This window comes from Lagenorhynchus albirostris, chromosome 8 (assembly GCF_949774975.1).
Source record: "Lagenorhynchus albirostris chromosome 8, mLagAlb1.1, whole genome shotgun sequence".
In the NCBI taxonomy this organism is placed as follows: Eukaryota; Metazoa; Chordata; class Mammalia; order Artiodactyla; family Delphinidae; genus Lagenorhynchus; species Lagenorhynchus albirostris.
In genome coordinates, this window is record NC_083102.1 from 23,201,955 (window position 1) to 23,227,696 (window position 25,742).

Sequence of the window (25,742 nt, forward strand, 5' to 3'; positions counted from 1 at the left end):
AAAAGAACATTTAGAATTCTAGAATCCCCCAACTTTAGACTGATTTTCAGTTTGCTCTAAGGAGAGCACTCAAATCTCTGAAAAAGGTGACAGGGCTCAGTAGTAACACCACTCTTTTAATGAACTGAATGCCTTCTCAGATAATTGATCAAGGGTAATTTTAACAGGTTTCAGAGAAAAGCTGATTTATAAGCTCCTACAAATGATTTAATTTTAAAAAGCATATTTGATTTAAGAAGGAAACAACCAGCTTTGAGTAGGCAAAATGAGCCTGTGAAAGATAAAAGAACAAAGGAAATAACAACAAAAAAGCAAAGAAGATTTCTTGGGGTTCCAAAGATAGCAGATGATGCATGCTGGGCACAGGCTATATCCAGAGGCTCTTTCTGAGGCCTAAGTTTCTCCAATGCTGGGAACATTGGGCAAAGGGATTTCTAAAATGAGATCAGAGAGCTAGCGCTGCCCTGTAAGTTTTCAATCGCCAACTTTAGATCCATAGCAGACTCAAACTAATTAAGACCTTAAATGCTCTATGTACCTTAACAGGAATTTTTTAGGCAATCCCCTAGAAACAGAATTCGATCACTGATAGATTGTTTGGGCCTGGACAGACTTACCTTGTTTTGGTCGGATTCATAGACTAGGTGCCTGGCTTCTGCCTCTGCATGATCATAGTCTGAGGGAAGGATCCAGTCTTTGGTCTCTTCCTTATCCATCTTCCCATCTCGGTTCTTATCTCGAAACTCAACAAATTGTTCTCTCTCAGTCTTTACCCATTCTGGCTCATCAGCATTTCCATCATGGCTGTACATGTCACCTGTGTGAATACACATCCATACAGAAGATGAGTTTGTCTTTTCTCAAAGACTGCCCCATGCAAATCTGACCTGACCCTTTTTCCTCATTCATCAGTTTGGAACCTAATAGCAGTTATAAGGGTATTTTAGGTCAGAGAGACCTTAAGAAGCAAGGAGTTTTCCTGATGTGTGATTATTGATCTTGCAACAAGAATATTTCCAGCTGTTGGTCTTGAATGATATGAGAGCAAAGAGGATCCTTTAAAAAAAATGCAGAAACAAAGGGAGATGACTAGCGTCAAGAAAGGTGAAGACCAGGACTTCCCCGGTGGAGCAGTAGTTAAGAATCCGCCTGCCAATGCAGGGGACATGGGTTCAATCCCTGGTCCAGGAAGATCCCACATGCTGTGGAGCAACTAAGCCCATGTGTGCCACAACTACTGAGCCCGCGTGCCACAACTACTGAAGCCCACGTGCCTAGAGCCTGTGCTCCGCAGTGAGAGAAGCCACCACAAGGAGAAGCCTGTGCACCACAACGAAGAGTAGCCCTCGCTCGTTGCAACCAGAGAAAGCAGGCGCAGCAATGAAGACCCAACACAGCCAAGAATAAATAAATAAATAAATTTCTTTTTAAAAAAATAAATAAAAAGAAAGGTAAAGACCAACTTTCATAAGATAGTTGTTCCCTACATTCCATTTCACTACTAATTAACCTGACCACTAGTTTTAGAAAGATCTGGTTTTAAATCCTAAAGAAAACTTGAGAGGTCTATAAGTCAAACTGTCCACCAACCAATTACAGAGTATACTTTTTTTTTAAGTATTTAAAAAAATTTTTTTTTTTTTTTTTTGGCCGCGTTGGGTCTTTGTTGCTGCGTGTGGGGTTTCTCTAGATGCGGCGAGCGGGGGCCACTCTTTGTTGCGGTGCACGGGCTTCTCATTGCAGTGTCTTCTCTTGTTGCAAAGCACAGGCTCTAGGCGCACGGGCTTCAGTAGCTGCAGCAAACAGGCTTAGTAGTTGTGGCTCCCGGGCTCTAGAGTGCAGGCTCAGTAGTTGTGGCGCACAGGCTTAGCTACTGTCAAAATTCTTTTGGGAATTACATGAGTGAAAGTCTGAAGACTCCTAAATTACACTATATCAAAGTAAGTGTACATGCATTTCATGTAAGGTATGGGAACACACCTAATATAAGTCTAAGTAACTTCTAAACAGTTATTTACCTGTGATAAAAGTAATCTGTATGTTGGGACCCATAAAATGGAGGCTGCCCCAGTGGCCCGGCCCATGCCACAAATCTAAACCTAAGTCAGCCCACACTGCTGAGAAAACCTAACATATATCAATCACAACCCTCCAGCTCAGCTTCAGTCAACTTACCTTACCCTTAGAAAAGATGACCTGCTATCTTTATAAGGAAATCCCTGACCTCCTAGCCAATCATGTCCTGCATCCGAGTTGCCCCTCTAATGTTTTATAAAGCCTGCTCTTGCCCAAAACCCCCTAGGAAGAATGCTCCACTGCTTGTGAGGTACTTTACTCCCCCGATCCATGGATTGTTTTCCCTTGAATAAAGGACATCAAACTTGTTACTAAATTCTACTATTTCCAGCATTTTACAGTTGGCACTGTCATTTTCCTGAACTTGAGGGTTAAGAGTAGAACTACTCCTTTCTGTCTTCAACACAAATTGGGAGTCTCAGAGCAGGTCTTGCCAATTCTTTTTTCATGCTACAGCACATTCAGAAAACACAGTATTTGTACGATCCACTGGCCAGCACCTTGCCCTAGCTGTCCTGAGGGTCAGGGAGACCTTTCACTGTATACAGATTGGGAAATTCTGAAATAGGGAATACATGTGTATTAGGAAACGCACGTTAGGAAAACGTGCGTTTAAAAGACGTATTTTTCTTTCTTTCTTTCTTTCTTTCTTTTTAATTTGGCCACACCACACGGCATTCGGGATCTTAGTTCCCCAACCAGGGGTCAAACCCGGCCCCCACAGTGAAAGTGCCGAGTCCTAACCACTGGACCACCAGGGAATTTCCTGAAAGACATGTTTTTAATAGAAGCTAGAATATACAACATAATGTAAGTGCATCTTAAAGCTAGAAGAGTAAGGATAAGAATTAATACTATTTAATTTTCTATTAAAAAATTCAACCTGGGCATCCCTGGTGGCGCAGCTGTTGAGAATCTGCCTGCCAATGCAGGGGACATGGGTTCAAGCCCTGGTCTGGGAAGATCCCACATGCCGCGGAGCAACTAGGCCCATGAGCCACAACTACTGAGCCTGTGCGTCTGAAGCTTGTGCTCCGCAACAAGAGAGGTTGCGAGAGCGAGAGGCCCGCGCACGGTGATGAAGAGTGGCCCCCGCTCGCTGCAACTAGAGAAAGCCCTCACACAGAAACGAAGACCCAACATGGCCATAAATAAACAAACAAACAAATAAATACAATTAAAAAAAATTCAACCTATATAATGATATTAAGGAATTACTAATTTTTTGAGATTTTATTTAAAAATTTTTAGAGATACATATGTATCTTAAGAGAGATATAACCAAATGTTTATAGATGAAATGAGATGCTGATGGGGATTTACTTCAAAATAATAAAGGAGGTAAGACGTGGATATGGATTTAAAAGGATTGGCCATGGGTTGATGGCTGCTGGGACTGGGCGTAAGTACAGGAGATTCATTATACTATTCTATTTAATTTTGTGTATGCTTGCAATTCTATATAATAAATTTAAATGGCTCAACAGTATAACTCTGGGGACTTATTAATGCTAAATGTAAGAGGCAAAGACCATTTGTTTCTTTTTGATCTTTCCTCTCAACAGGGCAGAAACTAGCATACCCCTAGAAACTGGAAGATACTGTTTGGGAGACTTTTTAGCTTTACAAAGCCCGGCACGCAAGATGTAAAAGCGTTTGCATTAGTTGATGATTTGCAAAACAAAGTCATACACACACAGTTGATAGTTTCAGTAGCTTCAAGAAACAATTGATCTATACGATGGGAGGGAGATAGAAGTATCTCTTTATTTGGCCCCAATGCTTGGTAAATGATGGTACTTAACTGTTATAAAACTTAATTCCTCTCAAGAGGTTTAAAATGAGTTCCTCCGTTTTAGAAATGGTGATAAAATGGCAAAAACCAAGAATTAAAAGATAAAATATTAAAAAAAAAGAAACAGTCGACTTTGAAATGGGCTCAGTAAATGCACCCAGGCATTTATTTCCACTGTGCTGATGAACTCCACTAAAAAAATCATTTTGGAAAAAAATTCCATCTTCCCACTGCTTACCCCTCTCAAAGTACGTCATGGAGTCTTAGAAGAAAAGAGTATTCAAGGAGTAATTCAACTGGAATAACTCTAGAAAATAAATAGCAGGTATAATTAGACAAAATTTGAGTAAAGGAGTGACTTGTTCAATGGACTGAAGTGACATACAGGGATAGAGGTAAGGGCTTAAGTCTCCCTTTCACACTTAAACATTCCAGGTAAAGATCAGAAGCCTAAAAACAAATTGTCTTATGAAACACAAAACCAGTGGTGCACTAGAATTAAGTTACTATGAGTAAAAATAATAATTGGAAATATAAAATTATCTAATATCTTTTAAAATGGAATAACATTTGTAACAAAGACATCTGTAGTATCTTCCATCTCTTCTCCTTTACTTATGCTAATTTCCATCACACTAATTGTGTAACTACTTGCTAAGAGGCAGCTCCTTTTTTTAAAGCAATGGGAAAATTTTGAAATTATTTTGAGGATAATAAAAATAGCTTTAGGGACTTCCCTGGCAGTCCAATGGTTAAAACTCTGCACTTCCACTGCAGGGGGCACAGGTTCGATCCCTGGTTGGAGAACTAAGATCCCACATGCTGCACGGCATGGCCAAAAAAAAAAAAAAAAGCTTTACTTGAGAGAAAGGTATAGCATCTAAAATAAACAGACAACTTGAAGGTATAGTAGTATCTAAAATAAACAGACAACTGGGAATTCCCTGGCAGGCCAGTGGTTAGGACTCCGAGCTTTCATTGCTGAGAGCAAGGGTTCGATCCTTGGTCAGGGAACTAAGATCCCACAAGCCGAGGTGTGGTCAAAAAAGGAAAAGAAAAGAAAAGAAAACCAGACAACTAAAAGGAAAAATGGCAGAAAGGAGTGATTTTTAAAAAAAAGACGAAAGGAAACAAATTAGAGAATCTAGACAGAAAACATGAATAGAATACAGCGAAAAGGAAAGACTAAGAGGAATCAACAGCTCTTAGTCACCCAACTGTCTCTTTTGTCCTATTTCCGTTTCCTAATGCCAGTCTAGGCTCCCTGCAACTCCTTACTGTCAATTCCACAGGGCATCTGGGATGTACTATTTCAGTGCTGTCCACTACAGTAGCCACTGGCCACATGGGGCTACTGAGGACTTGAAATGTGACTGGTCCAAACTGAAATGTGCTTTAGTGTAAAATAAACTTTTGAAGATTTGTAGGAAAAAAAACCCTCAATGATTTATATTGATAAAATGTTGAAATTATAGTATTTTGGAATCTTAGGCTAAATAAAATACACTATTGAAATAAATTTCATCTGTTTCTTTTTATTGTTTTTGATGTGGCTATTAGAAAAGTTAAAATTATATATGTGGCTCACATTTACATTTTGATTTGCCAGTGCTGCTACAGACACTTTATCATGACCCCCTATTCCTCACACCGGTCTGACTTAATGATGTGCTGAGAGTTGACCCATGGGGTAAATTATTTCTATTGGTGAACATATCTTCCAAAGCTTCTCAGCTTCTTCTAAGAAAAACACTAGAAACAGACTTACCAATATACTCCTCCAGATCAATGAAACCATCAGCATTCTTATCTATATCTTCCATTGTTTCCTAAACAGAAGAGAGTAATTAGACTTAGTATCTGGATGAGTTAGTTTAGGCAATTATTTGTCATTCATTAAAACACACACACACACACACACACACACACGTTTATGTAGATGTGTGGGTATGGTTAATCCATAGGAAATTGTGGTTTTTCTAGCTGAAAGAATGGTAAAATATTATCAATTTTTTATGCTTCAGCTTAAAATAACTAAGTCTTCTTGAAGGAACACTTAATAGTGAACTACCCCATCAAGCCCATGATGATCTGGTAGCCCTAGTCATGCTTACCTCTAACAGGAGATGTGACCAGTGAGTACATCTACAGCTATAGTCTATGTTTTATCAGTAACTGCCTTCTGTGAAAATTCTTTAGTATCACTGTCATTACTCAGTGCCTGATTTTTTAAAAAATAGGATTTCCCCTCATGCTTACAGTACGAAGCCACCAATGAATGGCAAAATACACAATCTGATGGTACGTATTGTCATACTAAACAGAAAGCTTAAAGCACCATCGAGATCACAGAAAAACAGAGTGACAGAGCTTGGACTCAATCTGGCCAGCACTTGTATAGCAAGTCATTCTTCTAAATACAGAGGAAAGGCTAAAGAGGAAAGTGTAAGCAACAAAAAGAGAAAGTTTCCATTGAGAATCCTTGCTCTCACCCCACCCACCTGTACTACTATATCCTTCATGTAGTCATACTCCTCAGGGTGCAGGAAAGCTGTGAATTCCTCCTTTGTGGCAATGAGGTCTCCATCCTTGTCTGCCATTTTAAACCTCCGCTCATCTCTAACCATCATCTGTTTATAGTTAAATCCATCATCAGGGTCTGGATCATCTAGAAAAGAAAAATTTAGGTCAAATCTTAAAAGACTTCCAGAAAACATGAAAATGTATGGGGAATCAATTTCCAAGAAAGATAAACCAAGTACTGAAGAATTAATTCTTGATTACTCAGGTAAAATTGCAGCAGTATAAAGACATTCAGTTTTGGTCATCAAAGACCTCAAAATCAGGTCTGAGTTGAATGCAAATGCTTGCCATTCAACATGGAACCCTGGCTCCTGGACTGTGTAATCCGTTATGTAATGCTTCACTGTCACTGCTCTTGGGGCAACCAAAGAGCTTGAGTTTTCTAGATATATCCAAGGGGCAGCGGTGGTTCTAAAGTCATACTGAGTTTGAATCCTAACTCTACCACTTCTTAGCCATGTGACCTTGGGCAAGTAACTTAACTGTACTTCAATTTACTCATCTGTAAAATGGAGATAATAACAGTGCTGGCCTCATAGGACTGTTATGAGGCTAACTAAGCAAATAAATAGAAGTTAAGTGCTAGAACAGTGCCTGGCACAGAGCTGGCTTTTAATGAATGTTAGCCATTGCTATGTCGATTAAACATTAGGTTCTCATTAAAAAGCCAGATATCAGGAATTCCCCGGCAGTCCAGAGGTTAGGACTCTGAGCTCTCGCTGCCAGGGGCCTGGGTTCAGTCCCTGGTCAGCAGAACTAAAATCCCATAAGCCGCACAATGCGGCACCCCCCTGCCCCCCACCAAAAGAAGCCAGACATCAAAGGCCTTCTATCCCATTATAGGCCATCTGGATTCAAGTACCAGAACAACACCACTTTGAATGGTCACACTTTAGTTTCTTAAGCCAACTCAGAAATATACCATGAGATACAAATACTGTTCACTACCCCTCCTCCCCAATTTTTGTAAAATTCTAGAAAATGCAAATAAATTCGAGTTACAGAAAACAGATCAGTGGTTGCCTTGAGGATTATAAAGGGACACAAGGAAACTGTTTGGGGTGATGGAAATGTTCATTTATTTCGATTGCAGTGATGAGCTCACCGATACATACATCTGTCAAAACTCATCAATGGTGCATTTTAAATACGTGCAGTGTATCGTATGTCAGTTATACTTCAATAAAGCTGTTACAAAAGATAAATATTAGATTACAACCAAATTAAATTTGGATTTATCCATCTGTTAGGATGTTGAACTGCACAAGCAGTAGTTATTTAGTCTCTCCGTAAGAATCTAGAAAAATGAAATTTTGTTTCTTTAAGTTGAAAAAATGTGGAGTTAATGGCAGAAAAGGAAAAAAAAAACCTTTTCAATCTGAGTTGCTGTATGGACCTAATAAGGTAACATGTGAAGATATTTTGAAAGGAAAAGACACCATATTAAAGGTAAGAAATGATTGTTCCTACAACATATTGGTCAAATTTTTAAAAAGATACAGCACTAGTTTTATAAAAATGACCCACAGGGTCCCTTAATAACATTACACTGCTGACTTTCGATACTGAAGTTCAATCTTTCCATACTTTAAGCACAGTTAAAAACAACAACAATAAACTACTGCTCTATTTTGAGAGATGAGCAACTTGAAGCTTCATTCTTTGTTGAGTGTCAAAATTTAGTGAGATAGTTGACTGAATCATGAGGCTCTGTGGACCCTATACGTGTATACTCAAAGCCGTAACAGGTTAGAGACAAAGAATTTAAGGAAAGTACGATCTTTCTCAGATACTAAGTCATTTCTTCTAAACAAATAAAGCTTCAGTACAAACTATGTAACATAAATAAGAAAGATAACAGAAGACAACTTATATATTAAGAGTAGATTCTTAGCTAAGAGCCCTTCTCTCCTCCTCAGTTAAACCATGGTGACTGGAATCAAGTAGCCCGATAACATGCACATATATAAGGATGAAAAAGGAAGCTTTAAAACTTTATTTTTATTTTTTTAAACTTTATTTTTAATGACTAAACTCACATGCCTATCATCACTGCTCAGAGTGCCATTGTCTGTCTTAAGCACCAGTTTACTGGGCTATCTGGCCTGGGTAGGCTCTTGGTCTAGTTCTGGTGGAGGCAGGGTGGATCGTAGTATCTCACATTTTACTTGTGGCAGAGACAGGGTTAATGCTCCTTTTGTGGAAAGCAGACTAAAAGCTAAAGTGATTTATACCCGAACTCAGCTGAACCAAGAACACGCTTTCACAAAAACTCCTCAGCACTTTTGTAAGGCACCTCATTACCCCGAGTACTGTCCAGCCACAGGCCTCCAGGGAAAGATGCCTTATAAAGACATTGTTTCTCCAGCCAGAGCTTCAGCTTATGCAGTCTCAGTCAGTAGAAATACCCATTACATTGAATCATTTGCCCTGTGAGGCAACAAAGCTCTCAACACATAATCATACAAAGAGTTTAAGATTCATTCTGGACAGTAAGTGAGTGACTAGGTCTGAGCTGAGATTATTAACACACCATTCTATTGAGATCACCAATAGCCTACCCACTGCTTTACATTTATAATTAATTCCAAATAAATCAGAGGGTGTTGGGTCTCAGCCAGAGAGCAAGAAGCATGGATGCCTCTCTATCTGCACTGACTTTTTAATACACGTGTTTTTAATTGGGTGAAGGATATGTTTGGTTCTTGGGTAAGTGTCAAGCGTAGAGAGAGACTGCCACTCTAGTCTTAGGAATGAGAACAAGCCTGATACAGAAATAAAAATCTGTTCAACAGAAACGCATGCAGTCCTGTAATTAACACGGACAGCTGGCTATCCAGCGGGGGGAAACAGACCATCGTACACTCACTGCTTGTTAGTTGGTGATGGAGAATGCCTGCTTTAACCCAGAAATTTACTTAATTTCCAGAATAAAAATGCAAGAAGTAACATTTATACATTCTTGCCTCAAACTGTAACCATGTGCAATAGAGGAATCTCACTAACAAAAACACCCTAAGTCATCAACTCAGTAAGATCGCCACCTAGCATTCAACAGCAGGCAAGTATAATAAGTAAAAGAAAATGACTAACAGGTGGCCCAAGCATACAAGCTACCAAATCAACAGAAAGCAATCAAAGTCACATTTATTTGCCTTGAAGCATTTGCAAAGCAGGCTGATAAACTCATGTGCCAGAGAAAACAAATGGGAAATAATTCATTTCTAAACTTCAGTAAGCAGACATACTGAAATAGTTAAATTTCATCAAGGAAAGCGATTATATTTGATCTTTATTTTATTAAGGAAAAACAGTAATTTTCCTTCTATTCTCACCAGTTACAAAGAAATCTAATTTGGTTTGAATTTCGGGTCCAACACTCTAATGTGACCATGTCAGGCTTTGAGACATCTCAAAGCCTCTTGCTTTGCATTGTTGGAACAATGCAGCCTTTTAAACAAGATCTACTACAAAAATGATCTCTCTGCGGGATGACAGCAAGAAAAAATGGGGAAATATATTTGAAATGCTAACGATGTTAAAAGATGTCAGACCTTAGAAAACCAAAATAAAACAAATTAAAAAAAATACACAATATACAACTTCAAAATTAATAGAAGGAGAATCAGCTCAGCATCAAACTATCTCAGATACGCATAATTTCTTCCTTTCCTTCACTGTGTGACCCATTTGTTTCTTTGACTCAAGACCATGGTCTCTGCCAGGCTGACATCTTGCCCCTTACCCAGGTAAGTGCCATAAGTCACGTTTCTGTACTCATCCCAGGAGATTAAGCCGTCTTGATTCAAATCAAACTCCTGCCATTGGTTTTCAACATTGTCATATATGTATTTCTTCTGGGCGTGCTTAATCCAGGATTTCAGCTCCCCCTCCGTCACAAACCCATCTTTATCCGCGTCTATTTTATCTACAATCACTCTACAAGACAAAACAGTTACGTTTCAAAGTGCCGGCTCCACAAAGCTTTTTCCCCCAGATAGTAGGGACCTACCTAAAACGTAGCCGTAGGTGGCATTTTTATACTCTTCCCAGGAAACGAGGCCGTCCTCATTGAGGTCATGCCCCTTCCACTGTCGCTCTACATCCTCGTAAATCCAGCGCTTTTGTGCAAATTTAATCCAGTCTTTGAGCTCATCCACAGTGACAAACCCGTCCTTGTCGCCATCTATTTTACTTACAATCTTTCTGTAGAAAATGCAGAGAAATCCAGCAAGAGGTTAAAAGGACACTAGGCTCTGGACTTAGCCAGGTGTGTGCTGTGGGCACAGGTGTTGCCCAGAGCTAAAGCATGGAAATAAAAATTGTTTCCAAAACAAAACTGCCAGACAGGCCATTGAAAATTTTTCTCTTAAGTGCCCGTTGCTGGTCTGAAATGAGCCATCCAGACAAGGCAAGCACAGTCCATGGCTGGTGTACTTGGATCCAAAATTGAATCCGGGCTATCCCTTTAGAGGTAGGTTTCAGCCGATGGTCAGAATTCAGGAGTGAATATCCATTCCTATCTGGGTTCTCCACTCTTAGCATCAAACAACACGCAAATCTTTGTATTTTTTTTATTGCTTTTACGAGAATCTCAATTTCTGGGTAAACAATCACAACCACTGGCTTGGTTTTCTAAAAATTCAAAAATTTAAACCAGACTTTAAAAAAATTCAGCTGTGTTTTCAAAAAAAAAAAAAAAAACCAAAACACTTCTGTTAAAAATACAAAGATATCAAATATAGTTCCAGGATCACTTATACCTAAAGTCAAGATTACTTTTTTTAAAACCCCAAAACAGGTACACAGAGACAGAAGCATGCTTATTTTTAAAAATGGCTAGCAGTTTATTATACACTATGTTGAACTGGATTTTTACACATAACCACAAAACCAGAGAGCTCTGAAGAAGTAATGTGGTAAGAATGTATATCCCTGATTATGAGAATGTTAATAAGCTGAGAGGGTTAGGGTGCAGATGATAAAGCAAAACTACAAAGCTAAAGAATCAATATACTTTGCCCTCCATGAGTTTCTTTCTTCTAGATCTGTTATGTTACTGACAGACATTTTTTAAATGATTTATTTAAGGATTTCAAAATATGTGCATGATATGAAAACTTCTGTTTAAAGATGCAGTCACTTACTTATAGAAGCTAAGACAGCCTATGTAAAGTCACAAGAACTTTAAATCAAAACTTCCAATGGGGGACTTCCCTGGCGGTCCAGTGGTTAAGACACCGTGCTTCCACTGCAGTGGGCACAGGTTCGATCCCTGGTGGGGAACTAAGATCCGGCATGCCGCACAGTGCGGCCAAAAAAACAAAACAAACAAAAAACCCCAACAACTTTTAATGGAATTGATATCTTGGCATACTCCTATGCTCTGTTACTTGTAGGACTGAAAAAGACTGTCGTTTGGTAGCAAATAATGTTTTTCCCCAGTTTGTATTCATCTCATGAATACAACACTGGAAAGTGATTAGAATCACAGAATACAAGCAACACAAATTCATCTTGATATTGACATGCTGTTAGCCATGATTGTCTATTACTTAAATCTTGTAATTAACAAGCATTTTCCTTCAGAGAATCTTACAGCTTTTGCTCTAAAATGTTAAAAGGTAAAGCAGTAAGAAGTCACCTCAAATATCCTCCTCTATCTACATGGACACGGGACAAAAATTTTTTGCAACTTGAACCTGTAGAATCTTAAGAATATTAATAAATTAAGTTTTAACCGCCCCCAAACTTCTGCATATTCTATAATGGGATCCAGTTTGTGTCCGTAAGGTATTGGCTACCAAGATTGCCACTGTACCATTAAGAAAAAAAGGGCAAGGTACTTATTCCCGAAAGAAAATTTTAAACTATTATAAACAGCCTAAAGAGAAGGAACACTCAGATAAAAAAGGCATCTGACTGTTTAAGATGGGCTTTTCCTAATGAAGTTGGCTAAATGCCATTCTATTCATCCCAACAGAAATATCCCAAATGGTTTAATTCAGAGGTTAGCAAACTTTTTCTGAAAAAGGACAGATAAGAAGAAATTTTCACTTTGTGGGCCACATATGGTCTGTAACATATTTTAAAAACAACAACAAAAATAACCACAAAACCATTTAAAAATAAAAAAGCCATCCCTATCTTGCTAGCTATCCAGCCTGCAGGCAGTTGTGAAAGTACATTGGAAGTGGGCATGTCCTATTTTAGGCATGAAGCTCTAAACTCGGATCTTTGAAAGCCTGTGTAAATTTATGAAGCTAATGGTGTTATATTTCTATGATACTGGAGAACCCTACAGATCCATGATGCCACTAAATAAGCACTCACTCCACGACAGACACAATGTACCTAGTGGATCTTATATTATTTCTAAGAGGTAACATATGCCTCTACATTTCAAAAGGCATCAAACAAATCCTTTGACTTTTTAAGAACCTGGGTCACTAAATGGGCTCCAGGAGGGTTCACAATATTCCAGAAATTTTCAGCAAAATTTTATATATATTCATATGTAGGCACTTGCCCTTAGCTTTCACTAGACTGCCAAAGGGACTGGGCCTGTGACCCAAAAAAGGATGATGAACTGCTCTAGTTCATTTCTACAGCAAATATATCAAGGGTGAAAACTTTATTAAGGACCACCACCTCAAAATAAATAATCATTTGAAGGACACATAAATGAAAATTAAGTATATTTAGACTTCTTGGGGGTGGGGTTGAGAATACATACACAAGAAAAAATCTTCTATTTGTCAACATTCTTCATAAGAAAAAGGAACTAAAAACTGGATATTAAAATTGTTTTTAAGTGCTTCCTAAAGTCTTTTAGGTATTATAACTAAGAATTTAAAAATAGTAGTGAATTTTTGCAACTAGAGGTATAGACAATGATCTTATCTCCTAATAGTTACTGGCCTCCTAGATAGATGGAAAAGGGGGACTCTGTTGTTCGCAACCTCTGATGTATCGTCACGTACCAAATAATGTTTAGAAATGCCACAGTAAGTTAAAAGAAAAAAAAAGTTCACCTGGAATTCTTGCTTGCAACAGTACATCACCTTATAAACTGGAAATATTTGCCATTATCTCCATTTTGGGAGAAGAAAATAGTACTTGGTTCATTCATACATTCCATGAAAAACATGATTTTAACCATCTTATTCTAATCAAATATGGGGTCGCTCATGTGTTGAACTTTTGATATTTACTGATGACAAAAAGAAACATTTTCTCTCTACTGAAGACTGTTAGCAGAGCTATTCCAGTACCTACACAGAGCCAGAACACCAAACCTAAGGGCCCTTCATTATTTAACAGTAATTCTGCACAGAGACATGTGCAGACCAAAATGTAGGCTGGACATGCACGTTATGCAAGACACGAAGACTGAGAACGCCCTCATGCATCCCTATTTTCAGCCTGGAATGTTAGCACAGTTATAAGATTAAAATTAAAAGTGAGCATGGTCCCTCAAAGTTAGAAAAACAACCTAACAGAAGACTAACTCTTTGATAAATTTCTGTTTTCTCTATCTACTTTCAAATGTTTTAGGAGTTTCTCATTCTACACAGCAAAATCTTTTTATTGTTTCTGTGAGTGTTTAAGAATAAAATATTATATCCTTCAGTTAGCAGAAAACCCGTTGAAAGAATAAATTTATTTTGAAGTACCACCCAAAGCAAATCCTATAACGTCTTCTAATCACAGCACTATCCATGGGCAAAATATTTTTGGAAATTCCTATGTGGTATAACTTTTCAGACAAATCTCTTGAATATAGTTCAGAAAGTTACACCAATGGCAGCCTTTCATTGAGGAGAAAATGTTCACTGAATTAACCTGCATTTCCTTAAAAAGCAAGGCTTTGAAAGAGCTAAAAAAGACATTCTCAGATCCTCAGAAATAATCAACTGGAATTCTACCAAATCAACTCTTTAAATAAAAAGATGCCTGCTGAGAGAGCCACAGAACCTGACTATGGCCCAGCTGTTACTGAAATAGCAACACATACTCTGACATTAAGACCACTGCTTATTACAACCTGCTAAAAGGCAAGGTTGAGGGACTTCCCTGGCGGTCCAGTGGTTAAGACATCGCCTTCCAATGCAGGGGGTGCGGGTTCGATCCCTGGTCAGGGAGCTAAGATCCCATGTGCCTCATGGCCAAAATACCAAAACATAAACCAGAAGCACTATTTTAACAAATTCAATAAAGACTTTAAAAATGGTCCACATTAAAAAAAAAAAAAAAAGGCAAGGTTGGTTTGGTTTTGTTTTTGATTAAGCAAATATCTGACAATGAAACCAAAGAGGGTGAAGAACATCCTTGGAAACCATAAACTCTACAGAAATTAGTCAGTCCAGGAGTCTAATTTGCAGTTTATTATCCACTCAAAGACTTGGCATGGTCAGTAATAAATAAGTCACAGATAGTTTTTAAAAATTAAAAGCAACAGGTTTGAGAAAACCCCCATGTAATGTTCCTTTGGGGTGAAGATGATGCAGTTTAAGCTGAGTCCTATAGTATTTGGCAATTTTATGCATAAATGACTTTGCTTTGTAGAACGAGGTAAAAACTATTATTCAATGGAGAAATGCAGGAAAGCGCTTAATTAAATTTTAGTGGTAGCAATTCTGTGGTTAGTTTTCAGAAGATGTAGTTCAATACAGCTTTACTGAGTGACTGAGCCAAAAGAGAAAAAAAGAATGAGTTGATTTATAAAGAAATGTCATTATTCTAACTAGCTCCCTGAGAGCTGGCACCTTACCCAAGTCTTTCCTTGCTCTCTTCTGGTGTCAGCTGATCAAAGGTTTTTGCTTCTTCAGCACCCAAGAAGGCATCATGGTCATAATCAAAACTCTGAGCATCATTGTGAACTTTGTCACTGAGCTGAGGCTCATGGTGTACACGGTCCTTCTTTTCCGTGGGCTTGCTCAAGGCAAAGGCTGTGCACAGGGACAGGCATGTAAGAAACTGTCGCAGGTCCATGATAATCAGATCTTAAAGAAAAAAGACAGGTAGTTCATTCAGGAAGCAGTACGCTTAATAATGAAACAAGAAATTAAAAGCTCACATCCAGTTACAATATTAATTTGATATTATCCCAAATATTAGTACTTTAATCCATAAAAAAAAGTATGGTAGGATATCAGACTTTCCAGTTTTACTCTGAGAAATATTCACCAGTTTTCTTCATCTGATTGTAGGCTGACAAGGAATTACAGGAACAAGGAATTACTAGGAACATCCACCTTGTAAGTGGTCTCACTTCAAAAACACCAAAGTAGAACTTTAATCCTTTTGCCCAAGTTCCTAAGATTTAAAAGTGAAAGGACCAAGATTTAAATCCAGACCTACTGACTCCAAATACTTTACCTTTGTACTGTATCAGTGGTCTGGTCTTCAAACCTGGCTGGTTATTAGGATCACCTAGGAAGCTTTATTAAAAAAAAAAAAAAAGTTTCCCCGACTGAATTAGAATCTCTGAGGCTGAACCCAAGCATTTGTAGTTTTAAATGGTTCCCAGGTGATTCTGATGGTTGTCAGATAAGAACCAATGATCACCTTCAAAGAGCAAACCACTGAGACGGTACAGTGATGGATAACTGCCTTATCATTCTGTATACTTGTTTCCCAAACCTACCCAGGTATAAGGACCACCTGGAATACTGTTCTAAGTACAGATTCCCCAGCTCTACACTGTACGTTCAGAATCTCTGCAGTCACAGGTGATTCTGATGAACAAGCACAAGGCTGGAACACTTTATCGAAAACAGTGACAAAAAATCGCAGAGAAGCTGCAGGATAGAAACTGTTTAGAACTCTTGACAGATAACCTACAGTACTGTCCAGAAAGGTTAAGGTTTTAGAGAAAACTGTAAAATTAAAAATCAAGGTGGGGGGTGGGGCGGGGGAGAATTCCCTGGTGGCACAGTGGTTAAGAATCTGCCTGTTAATGCAGGGGACACGGGTTCGAGCCCTGCTCAGGGAAGATCCCATATGCCATGGAGCAACTAAGCCCATGCGCCACAACTACTGAGCCCTCGTGCCACAACTACTGAAGCTCGTGCTCCTAGAGCCCGTGCTCCCCAACAAGAAAAGCCACCACAATGAGAAGCCCGCGCACCACAACGAAGAGAAGTCCCCGCTCACCACAACTAGAGAAAGCCCGTGCACAGTCACGAAGACGCAACACCGCCAAATAGAAATAAATTAATAAATAAATAAAAAACACACAAAAAAACAAATCAAGGGGGGACTTCCCTGGCGGTCCAGTGGTTAAGACTCCATGCTGCCACTTGCAGGGGGCATGGGTTCGATCCCTGGTGGGGAACTAAGATCCTGCATGCTGTGCAGTATGGCCAAAAAATAAAATAAAATAAAAAATAAAAAAATCAAGGGGAAAGAGTTTCCCAGGCTTTCATATTTTAACTAGTCCTTTATCAGTAGAACACAGATTCTGAAGGCTTCTCCCCTTGTGGTGAGTATAAACTTTTATAATTTCCTATTATCACTCACTCGTTTCCTCTTATGACCAGTGACTCCCTTACTGGATGGGTAGATGGTTACTGGGCATGAGGCCTGTTGTAGGTTGAACTGTGTCCCCACAAAAGATATGCTGAAGTCCTAATCCCTGGTGCCTGTGAATGTGACCTTATTTGGAAATAGGATCTTTGCAGATGTAATCAAGTAGGATGGGCTCTAATACAATGGCTGGTGTCTTTATAAAAGGAGGGAAATTTGGATACAGTCACAGAGAAGAGAATGCCACATTATGAAAGAGGCAAAGATTAGAGATCATCTACAAGTCAAGGAATGTCAATGATTGCTGGCAACCACCAGAAGCTAGGAAGAGGCAAGGAAGGATCCTCCCTTAGGGCCTTCAGAGAGCATGCCCCTACTAACACTCTGATTTCTAATTTCTAGCCTCTAGAACTGTAAGAGAATAAACTTCTGTCCTTTTAAGCAACGTAGTTTACGGTAATTTGTTACAGCAGCCCTAGGAAACTAATACAAGGCTACAGTACAGAGGGACACAGCATCACATGAAAGTTAAATGCATTATCTTGTCCTAATCTGCAGATTAAACTAGCCACAGGCTTCACCTTCCCCAGGATGTCACCAGTGGAACTATCTAATCTAAGGCCAATATTTTATATATAAATTTTTTTTCATTATAAAAATTCTTTCAGCATTGCTTGTAACTCAGTGATCTCAACCTAGACTGTACCCTAAAATCACCTGGGGAGTTTTTATAAGTGACCACTGAACCCCACCCTTAACCATAAATATTTTTAAAACGCAGCCAGGTTGAGAACCAGTATTCTAACCAAATTCTCAAATGGCCATAATGATATCTTAAGAAATGTGACTTGAGAGTACACTTAATACGAAGAAACTGCATGTATCTGATCCTGCCTCAAAGTTTTGGGAATTAGAAGGAAGAAAGTGAATTGTGTCAAGGGATAAAGAAATCAAATATGCCAATAAATTAGCCATATTTTAATGTATCCAACTCCTTGTAACCCCCAAATAGTAACTAAAAGAAGTTACATTGTATTTGCTTGGATTTACAAAGCATTTTGGATTTAATAAACTAAAAAATGCTTAGCACAGCTAATGGTGAGCACGTTACGTTATATAAAAATTCCTTAAAAGTGGAAGGAAAGCAAATAGAGGAATATGTTTAATGCTAACACAATTTAGCTGATTATACAAAGGCACAACCTGAGGCCTCCTTGAGTAACTTTCAGGCTGTAAAAGGGCATAAGAGGGCACTATTTGTGTTCAATAGGAAAGCAGCTAAGTGGGGAAGTCCAGAAATGGCAGAGAAGGATATATCAATAGAGAGTAGAAAGTGTTCTAGAGTAACTAGGACAACGCCAAAAAGACAAACAGAAATGTTAGCTAAGGAGATAATGGGAGGCAGTTACTTCCCCAAGAGCCCATTTCAAAAACACACAAAAAGGGTAATTTTGCTGGACAGTTGTTAAGACTCATGAAAACCCATCAGAGGAAACAATGTGGCAGCACTGCCCTAAGACCCACAGAGAAAGGGGAAGAAGGTGGTACTATTCTTAAGCTGTTCACCAATGTTAGGACTTGGCTATGCTTCTGAAAGTTTATCAATGTTCTGTTTCGTGCTATCCCATCAAAATACCCAAATTTATATACAAAGACGCTTCAATTCAGATGTTCAATGATAACAGTTTATAATGATTTAAAAAAAAGGAAAATGAACTAAACAAAAGAAGTGGTAAATACATATTAAATCTATATTGTGGAACACAACACAGTTTAAGAAAGAAGCGGACCTATTCACACTGAAACTGACAAGGCACCAAGATATGTTCAGTGAACAAAAAAAACAACAATAAGAAAGCATGTTGTAAAACAATGTCAAGACCTCATTTATATAAAAAGCAAAATCCAACAATCTCCCCAGCTTGTTTATATTTGTATAAAATATAACATATATGCACAAAAATGGTGTGGAAGGATAAACATCTATCTGTAAACAGCAATAAGCCCTACGCTGAAGGGAGAAGAGATGGGGTGGGGAGGTAAGGTTCGTGGGGAGTGAACTTCACTACTGTACTGCTGTGTTGTCTTATTTTTTGTAAATGAGCACACAGTCGTGTATTATCTTTTTATGTGTATTACTTTCTAAACAATAGCATAAAAATTCTTTGCATTTTTAGGTAGCAAAGCAAACATTTTCAAGCCATTTCTCCAGATTGGAAAAGGAGACTGAAGGAAAAACACATATTTATTCTTAAGACACAAATCCTATTTTATAAAGTAAAATAACACTGCCCTAGGAGAATAACCCTCCAGCCCACTCTCCAATAATTGAATCCAATCAATCAGATCAGTGGAACAGTAAAGAGAAAATTAGATTCAGAGGCTCTCTCAAACATCACAGTATGCCTTTATTTTAGGACAAAATTAAACTTCCATTTCAAATTACAAATAACTCTTTAGACAAATAAAATCCTTTACAGAGATAAGGAATGAGTTTTATGTTGTTATTTTGTGATATATCCAAATAATATCTATAATGTTAGAGGCTTACAGAATCAAGTAAAATCAAGAGTCACTGCAACAGAGGATTTTCCTTATGTCTATTAACAAGGGGGCTTCCCATTTAGGAAAATTTTATAAATGACTAATTACATCCCGAGAATAATACTCTAACAACTCTTGCATAATACCCTGACAACTTCTGCAAACCCCAAATGTTTTAATATGAATTAATGCTTAAGCCCACTAACACTATCAGGGCCTGGGAAGGATACTGTGTAAAGTTTTGATACTGTGTAACATAAAGAAATGTAACAGATTGACTCACTGATTCTAGAGGGAAAACTACATTTAAGATTGAGGTGTAACATCTTGATACAGTGACAAAAGAAGAATTTCAGAATAAAAGCCAAGTGATTCAGCTTTATCATTTATCCATCTCTCTATCCTTTCCCTTCTCAATTAAACTTTCAATCCTGCCCCTCTACAGGTTCCTCCATTCTGTCAATCAATACTTCTCAGGTCTTCATAATCCAAAATCAGTCTTTCTCAGACCCCGTTATTCCTTCAAGCATGCTCTTCCCTTTCCTTCACCCATACCGTCTCTAGAAACTGCTGTCTCCGCTTCCTCACCACCTACTGTCACCCTGAAATCTAGGTTTCTATCACTACTGATGAAACTGCCTAAAAAGGTCATCAAGGACCACCTGCTGGACAAAGCAATGGTCCTACCTTTCTCTCTCTGCAGTGGGCAATGAAAAATCTGCACTTTAGTAAGTTTTAAAAACTATGCACTTTGTGCCCACATATATCAACTCCTGGCTATTAGAAACTAACAAAAGGCCCCTTGTTTTATGAATACAGACACTAAAAAAAGAGACTACTAAATTTATCTAAATCCATATACACATAAAAATGTCTAAATAGAAACAAAGGATATCTCTCAAGACAAAGGATATATAATGTGGGACAATGTGAGAAGGAATATAAAACAACTTCTTACACAAGGCATCTGAAGAACTACATTAGTGCAGTTATTTCTGAAGCATCTTTCTCTTTTCAACCAAATGGAAACCAAATAATAGAAAGCTAAGATCCTTCTCTTTCTCCGTCATGACAGCTATTCATCAATGGATAACAGAACATTAGGAAAACATAATACATAAATGAAGGACTTGGTTGTATGAATTTTTACCATATGGTCTAGGTGAGTCTGGCCACAGGTTTGTCAATTTTGTTTACCCTTTCAAAGAACCAGCTCTAGGTTTTGCTGACTTTTTCTATTGTTTTTTAAATCTCTATTTCCTCTCTGATCTTTATTATTTCCTCTTTCTGCTGACTTTAGGTTTTGTTTGTTCTTCTAATTCTTTCAGGTGGTAGGGTTAGGTTATTTGAGATTTTTTTTCTTTTTTTAGGAAGGCCTGTGAACTTACCATGTGATCTAAAGGTAAATCAATGGCTGTGAAAAATGCATCTCCCCATCTCCCATTTCTCAAATGACCTATAAGTTTCTCTTCCTCAAATTCTGTCCCTCCCTCACCAAGGGTAACATTTAATATTTTTTCTTGAACAAACAGAAAACTAGACCTGCACTGTCCAGGACAAGAGCTACTAGCTACATGTGGCTACCAAGCAGTTGAAATGTGGCTAGTGTGAATTAACAAGTGGTGTGTTACACTTTATGTCAAAAGAATGGTATTTTTGTGTGTACTGGATTAAATTATTAATTTCACATGTTTAAAATATTCACCTGTAAATCTAAAGTTACATACATGGCTTGTATTATACTTCTACTGCATCACACGATGTTAGAGACACAAATAAAGGGCTAGAACAGAAAAGGTATCATGTTACTATCATACTTTTGCAGCATGTCACCAATAATGGTCTCCTGCAAAGTTATTTTCATGAATTGTTCCAGTTAATTTATAAGGAAAAAAAGGTAACAGCATAGACTTGAATTTCTTTCAAAAACAATGATAAGCCTTAAGAATTAGTTTTATCCATTCAAAAATTTGCTTGACAGCTCTAAATTCATGCCATTTCTCCCCTCCTTCCCAATCATTTTTTATAAAAATCCACTGGTCACAGAACACTTAAAAGTAAGTTTTTTCAGGGGAATTTAGATGTCTAGATTAAATTCAACTTCTCAAGAACATTAACAGCGGGTGACCCCACAGTTATTCTGGTTGAACAAAGACCCACTGCTCAATGTTAATAGTGGGAGAAATGGGTGTGGTGGTAAAATTCCAGTTCTGTGAGTTGGATATTTAGGGGGGGGGAGAAAAAAAGGCATTCCTTTATAGTGCAGCAAAAGCAGAATCTCAATGCTTAAGTGTCTACTTCAATTGGGGATTGAGGGCAAGAGCCTGACAGCAATTTAACTATACGAAGGCTCAGGTTATAAAGTCTGGGAATTAAAGGTATCTGGTTATCTATCTGACATTCTTCACTTTCAGACTTTAGTACAAGTACCACCAATGGACTATCATATTAAAGTAATAATGTCGGGCTTCCCTGGTGGCGCAGTGGTTGAGAGTCCGCCTGCCGATCCATGCAGGGGACGTGGGTTCGTGCCCCGGTCCGGGAAGATCCCACATGCCGCGGAGCGGCTGGGCCCTTGAGCCATGGCCGCTGAGCCTGCGCGTCCGGAGCCTGTGCTCCGCAACGGGAGAGGCCACAACAGTGAGGGGCCCGCGTACCGCAAAAAAAAAAAAAAAAAAAAGTAATAATGTCACCCTTCATGATTTGATAAAAGTTATGATAATGACAAACCATTTATTCAACATTTCTCTAGCGATCGATGGAACAAATTTACATTAATATATTCTAATTCATTCTAGTTCATTAATATATCCTAATTAAATTATTTGTGTAATTGAGGGCATACGTTTATAAGATAGTTGAGTATATAAAAGTGCAAACTTTGGCTGTAGAAGAAAAGCTTTGAATGACAAACTATTACTTAGGTTTCATTAGTTCTATAACCAAAGCAACCCAGTATAAACTTAAAATTTTTCTTGCTACAGAGTAAAGAAAATTTCCTTTAAGAAATAAGTTCTTAGAAACTCTGGGAGAATCAAAGTTTCCTTTTGGCAGATGAAACTTCAATACATAATTAATTACTGTAGGAATACCATGTAAAATGTAGAGACAAGAGTTTTGGTTTCTAGTTGTAATTTGCTGTGCATGTGTAACATGCATAAAAGGCTTGGGAATCCTTGCTTTAGTGCCAAATGTAAATAAATATAATTTAAAAATCCTAGATGAAAAGACGTACCTACTATGATCACTCCAGCTGGAAGTGATCTGCACACATTCCTCTCAACTTTTATAAGACTTGTTCGTACCATTCCACAATAAGGATCATAGGCTATCTTAAGTTGTCTCCTTAGCTCCTCTGTAGATGTACATTTTTGGAAGGCAGGGATCTCAGCTATATAAATTAATATAAATTAATATAAATTAATTCCCCTCTATAGTCCTTAACACAGTGTCTTGCACTTTCTGTACACCAAAACATTTTATTGGATTAGCTGGACTGTACTTGGGAGCAACAAAGTTCCTGCCAGCTGCCAGTGCTCCCCAACCCCCAATTCCCCTTACCGGATCTGGCCATCAGCCAGCAACAAGAAAAGTGTTATTTCAGCTGTCTTAACTCTAATACATAAATCACAGCATCAACAACATCCGTATTTAAGAGTTCATAAAGACAGGGAACTAGGACCTTACAACTAGGACCTACAACTAGGCCTAGCAAGCATCTCTAATGGCTATCCCTGGCTATACCATGCGTGTGCCACACACAGAGAAAATTTGTGTTAAAATCAGTGTACTGATCTCCAGTACTGGTGAAATGTACATAAAATGCCGTATCTTTTGACACATCACTGGATGAATGGAAGCAAACGATTATATTAACAGTGACGATTAAGAATTGATTTCAAAGCTGTATCTGAGTACTACTATCCACTCAGGCATACTCAATTCATCTTTGTTAGCTCATGTTTCTCCTAGTTGTGATTCTCAAAAGAATCCTATTGGAGACCGCTGAATCCCTGTAAATCTCAGATTAGGCCCAGGTAAGCTCAGATCTCTCGCCACACAAATACAATTTACAGGTTACCTCTGGACCCTCATTTGTAGTACAATACATAAATTCTTCAATGATGACCACCGTTTGGTACCCGGTTAACTAAATCTACTGAATGAGGTCAAACATGCATTTGTCTTGTGTCAAGTGCCATTCTATGGCAAAGAATAATTTATCAGAAATTCCACGGTTCTCTACCTCCAAGCTACAAAAACAAATTAGAAGCAACCTTATTCCTGACTCATTAACGTAGACTTTATGGTTCATGCCAGGCAGGAAGTGAATGTAATTCAACTCTCAAAGACACTATTCTGGGACTTTGTACACTTAGGAATTCAGATCAAAGGCCCTGAAGTTTTAGTAGGAGACCCAGGGAGGTTTTTGCCTTCATGCAAAAGCAGCTTTTTGGAACTGCAAATCACTCGACTCTTAATCAGGGCAGCTGTAGGGAATTAAGTTTACTGATGAACACACTATGCCAAAAATCAGAACTAGGGTGTGGAGCTAGAAGCAACGAAACAAGGTAAAGATACAATCCTTTAATGAAGCTTTTAAAACTACTTTCCTTCGCTGACCGAAGCATGCGGCCAAACATGGAAGCTCGAAATATTCCGTCTTTTCTTTAAAATTATAGAGAGTTAAAAAAAAAATCACATAGTGTCTTCATGCTTTCTTCCCCCTTGTTTCTACACCCTCAAAGTCAGCGAACACGACCTTCTTGGCAGATGCAGATGTCCTCTCGGGATGTGGCCCTGGGGCGGAGCTGGCGGACACAAGCAGGCCCAAGTGTGGGAAGTGGCAGGGAGCTGTAACAATACCGCTATCTGACTGCACTCCGACCTTCAGGAGGTAAACAAGAGTGACCTTTTCGGATGAGGGGCTTGGTGACTGGCGGGGCCCAGGGCCAGAAAACGTAGCAAGCCAGGCACGAAACTGTACCCCACAGGACGCAAAGCCGGGAGCCGGAGTTCGCAGGGACCCAGGCCCCTTCCCCAAGCGCAAGGGAAGGCGAGCGGCGGCCTCCGACCCAGGCTGCGCACCGAGGGTCGGGCAGTCGCTAGCAGCCTCAGGCCCCGGAACCCCGAGCTGGCAGAAACAGGGGCCCTGAGACAAGGAGGCCCTGCCGCGCCGGGAGTGAGGCCCAGAGGACAAAAAGAAAGTGAACAAGGGGGAGGCGGCGGCGAAGGGACGTGCACGGTGGTACTTACCTCTCCCCGTTGCGCCCACTGCCCAGGACGCCGCGGCTGCAACTCACCCACCGGCTCAGCTCTGGCGCGCAAGCACCGCCCAACCGGAAGCGGTTCCGCGCCCCGCCGCTGTCCTCCACGCCAGCAGCCTCCGGACCAATCACCAACAAGCCCGCCGCGGACACACAGCTTCCCCGGACAGCCATTGGCCCTACGGTCTCGTGGTCCGGATTGGCTGGAAAGCGCCACGTCCCCGCGAGCGCGCCGAGTTACGTGGACAGGATTCCCTCCCAATTCTCGTCCCTGGACTTGTGGGGTTGGCGGGCCACAGCCCCTTACTCTGGGGGGCGTGTGGGCGCGGCTGTCCGAGCGCCACGTCCTGGTTCGCAGCGCTTGACTCGGCCTCCATAGGGCTTCTTAAATTATCCTAATTATCTTCATGCCCACGAGAACCCAGGGCCGAATTAATCCGACTAATTAATTAATCTGAATTAATCAGTCGCCAACTATTGATATATTGAATAATCCCATCCCTTCCTTTCCCTTCAGCTCTGACGCCTAAATGGGGTATCGTACAGAACTTCAGTCGCTGGCTCCGGCTTCATCTCCCACCACTTCTCGGGTGTCGCGCTCGGGCCACCACCATCTCGGTGTTTCCTAACTGCCCGCCCTTTCACATCTCCACAGTCTTTCATTATCAACCAGGAGTGAGGGCGTTTTCCAGATTCTCTGCCTTGTGAATGACAATAGAAGTCCCGGTTCACAGAAATCACGGTTTAGATGTTAGCTCTAGAAGCCTTTCCTGACCTCACTAAGCATAGTAATTCCTCCCTTATTTACCTTCATAGCACTTTGCAACTTTGGTACACTTTGCCAAATTTTGCTATATAATGCTGCTTATCCATTTGTCCTCCTCCAGACTAAGCTCCAGGGGAGAGATCTGCCTTTATTCATCTTTGTACCTACAACTTTGAGCTTA

At 39.4% G+C, this 25,742-nt stretch overlaps 1 protein-coding gene across 3 annotated transcripts in view; it reads right to left on the reverse strand.

Annotated features, from left to right (window-relative positions):
- Positions 1-24,895, reverse strand: part of CALU (calumenin) — a 28,329-nt gene extending 3,434 nt beyond the window's left edge. The window contains exons 1-7 of one of the 3 annotated variants that reach the window (XM_060156744.1): positions 24,785-24,833; positions 15,644-15,772; positions 15,228-15,459; positions 10,200-10,393; positions 6,373-6,539; positions 5,640-5,700; positions 618-817 (exon numbers count right to left, since the gene is read on the reverse strand). In XM_060156744.1, coding sequence (XP_060012727.1) covers positions 618-817; positions 5,640-5,700; positions 6,373-6,539; positions 10,200-10,393; positions 15,228-15,459; positions 15,644-15,707 — 918 coding nt within the window. In that variant the 5' untranslated portion in view covers positions 15,708-15,772; positions 24,785-24,833. Of the gene's footprint in view, positions 1-617; positions 818-5,639; positions 5,701-6,372; positions 6,540-10,199; positions 10,394-10,466; positions 10,661-15,227; positions 15,460-15,643; positions 15,773-24,784 lie in introns of all 3 variants that reach the window. The other 2 variants (XM_060156743.1, XM_060156745.1) reach the window with 2 other exon arrangements.
- Positions 24,896-25,742: the final 847 nt, after the last annotated feature.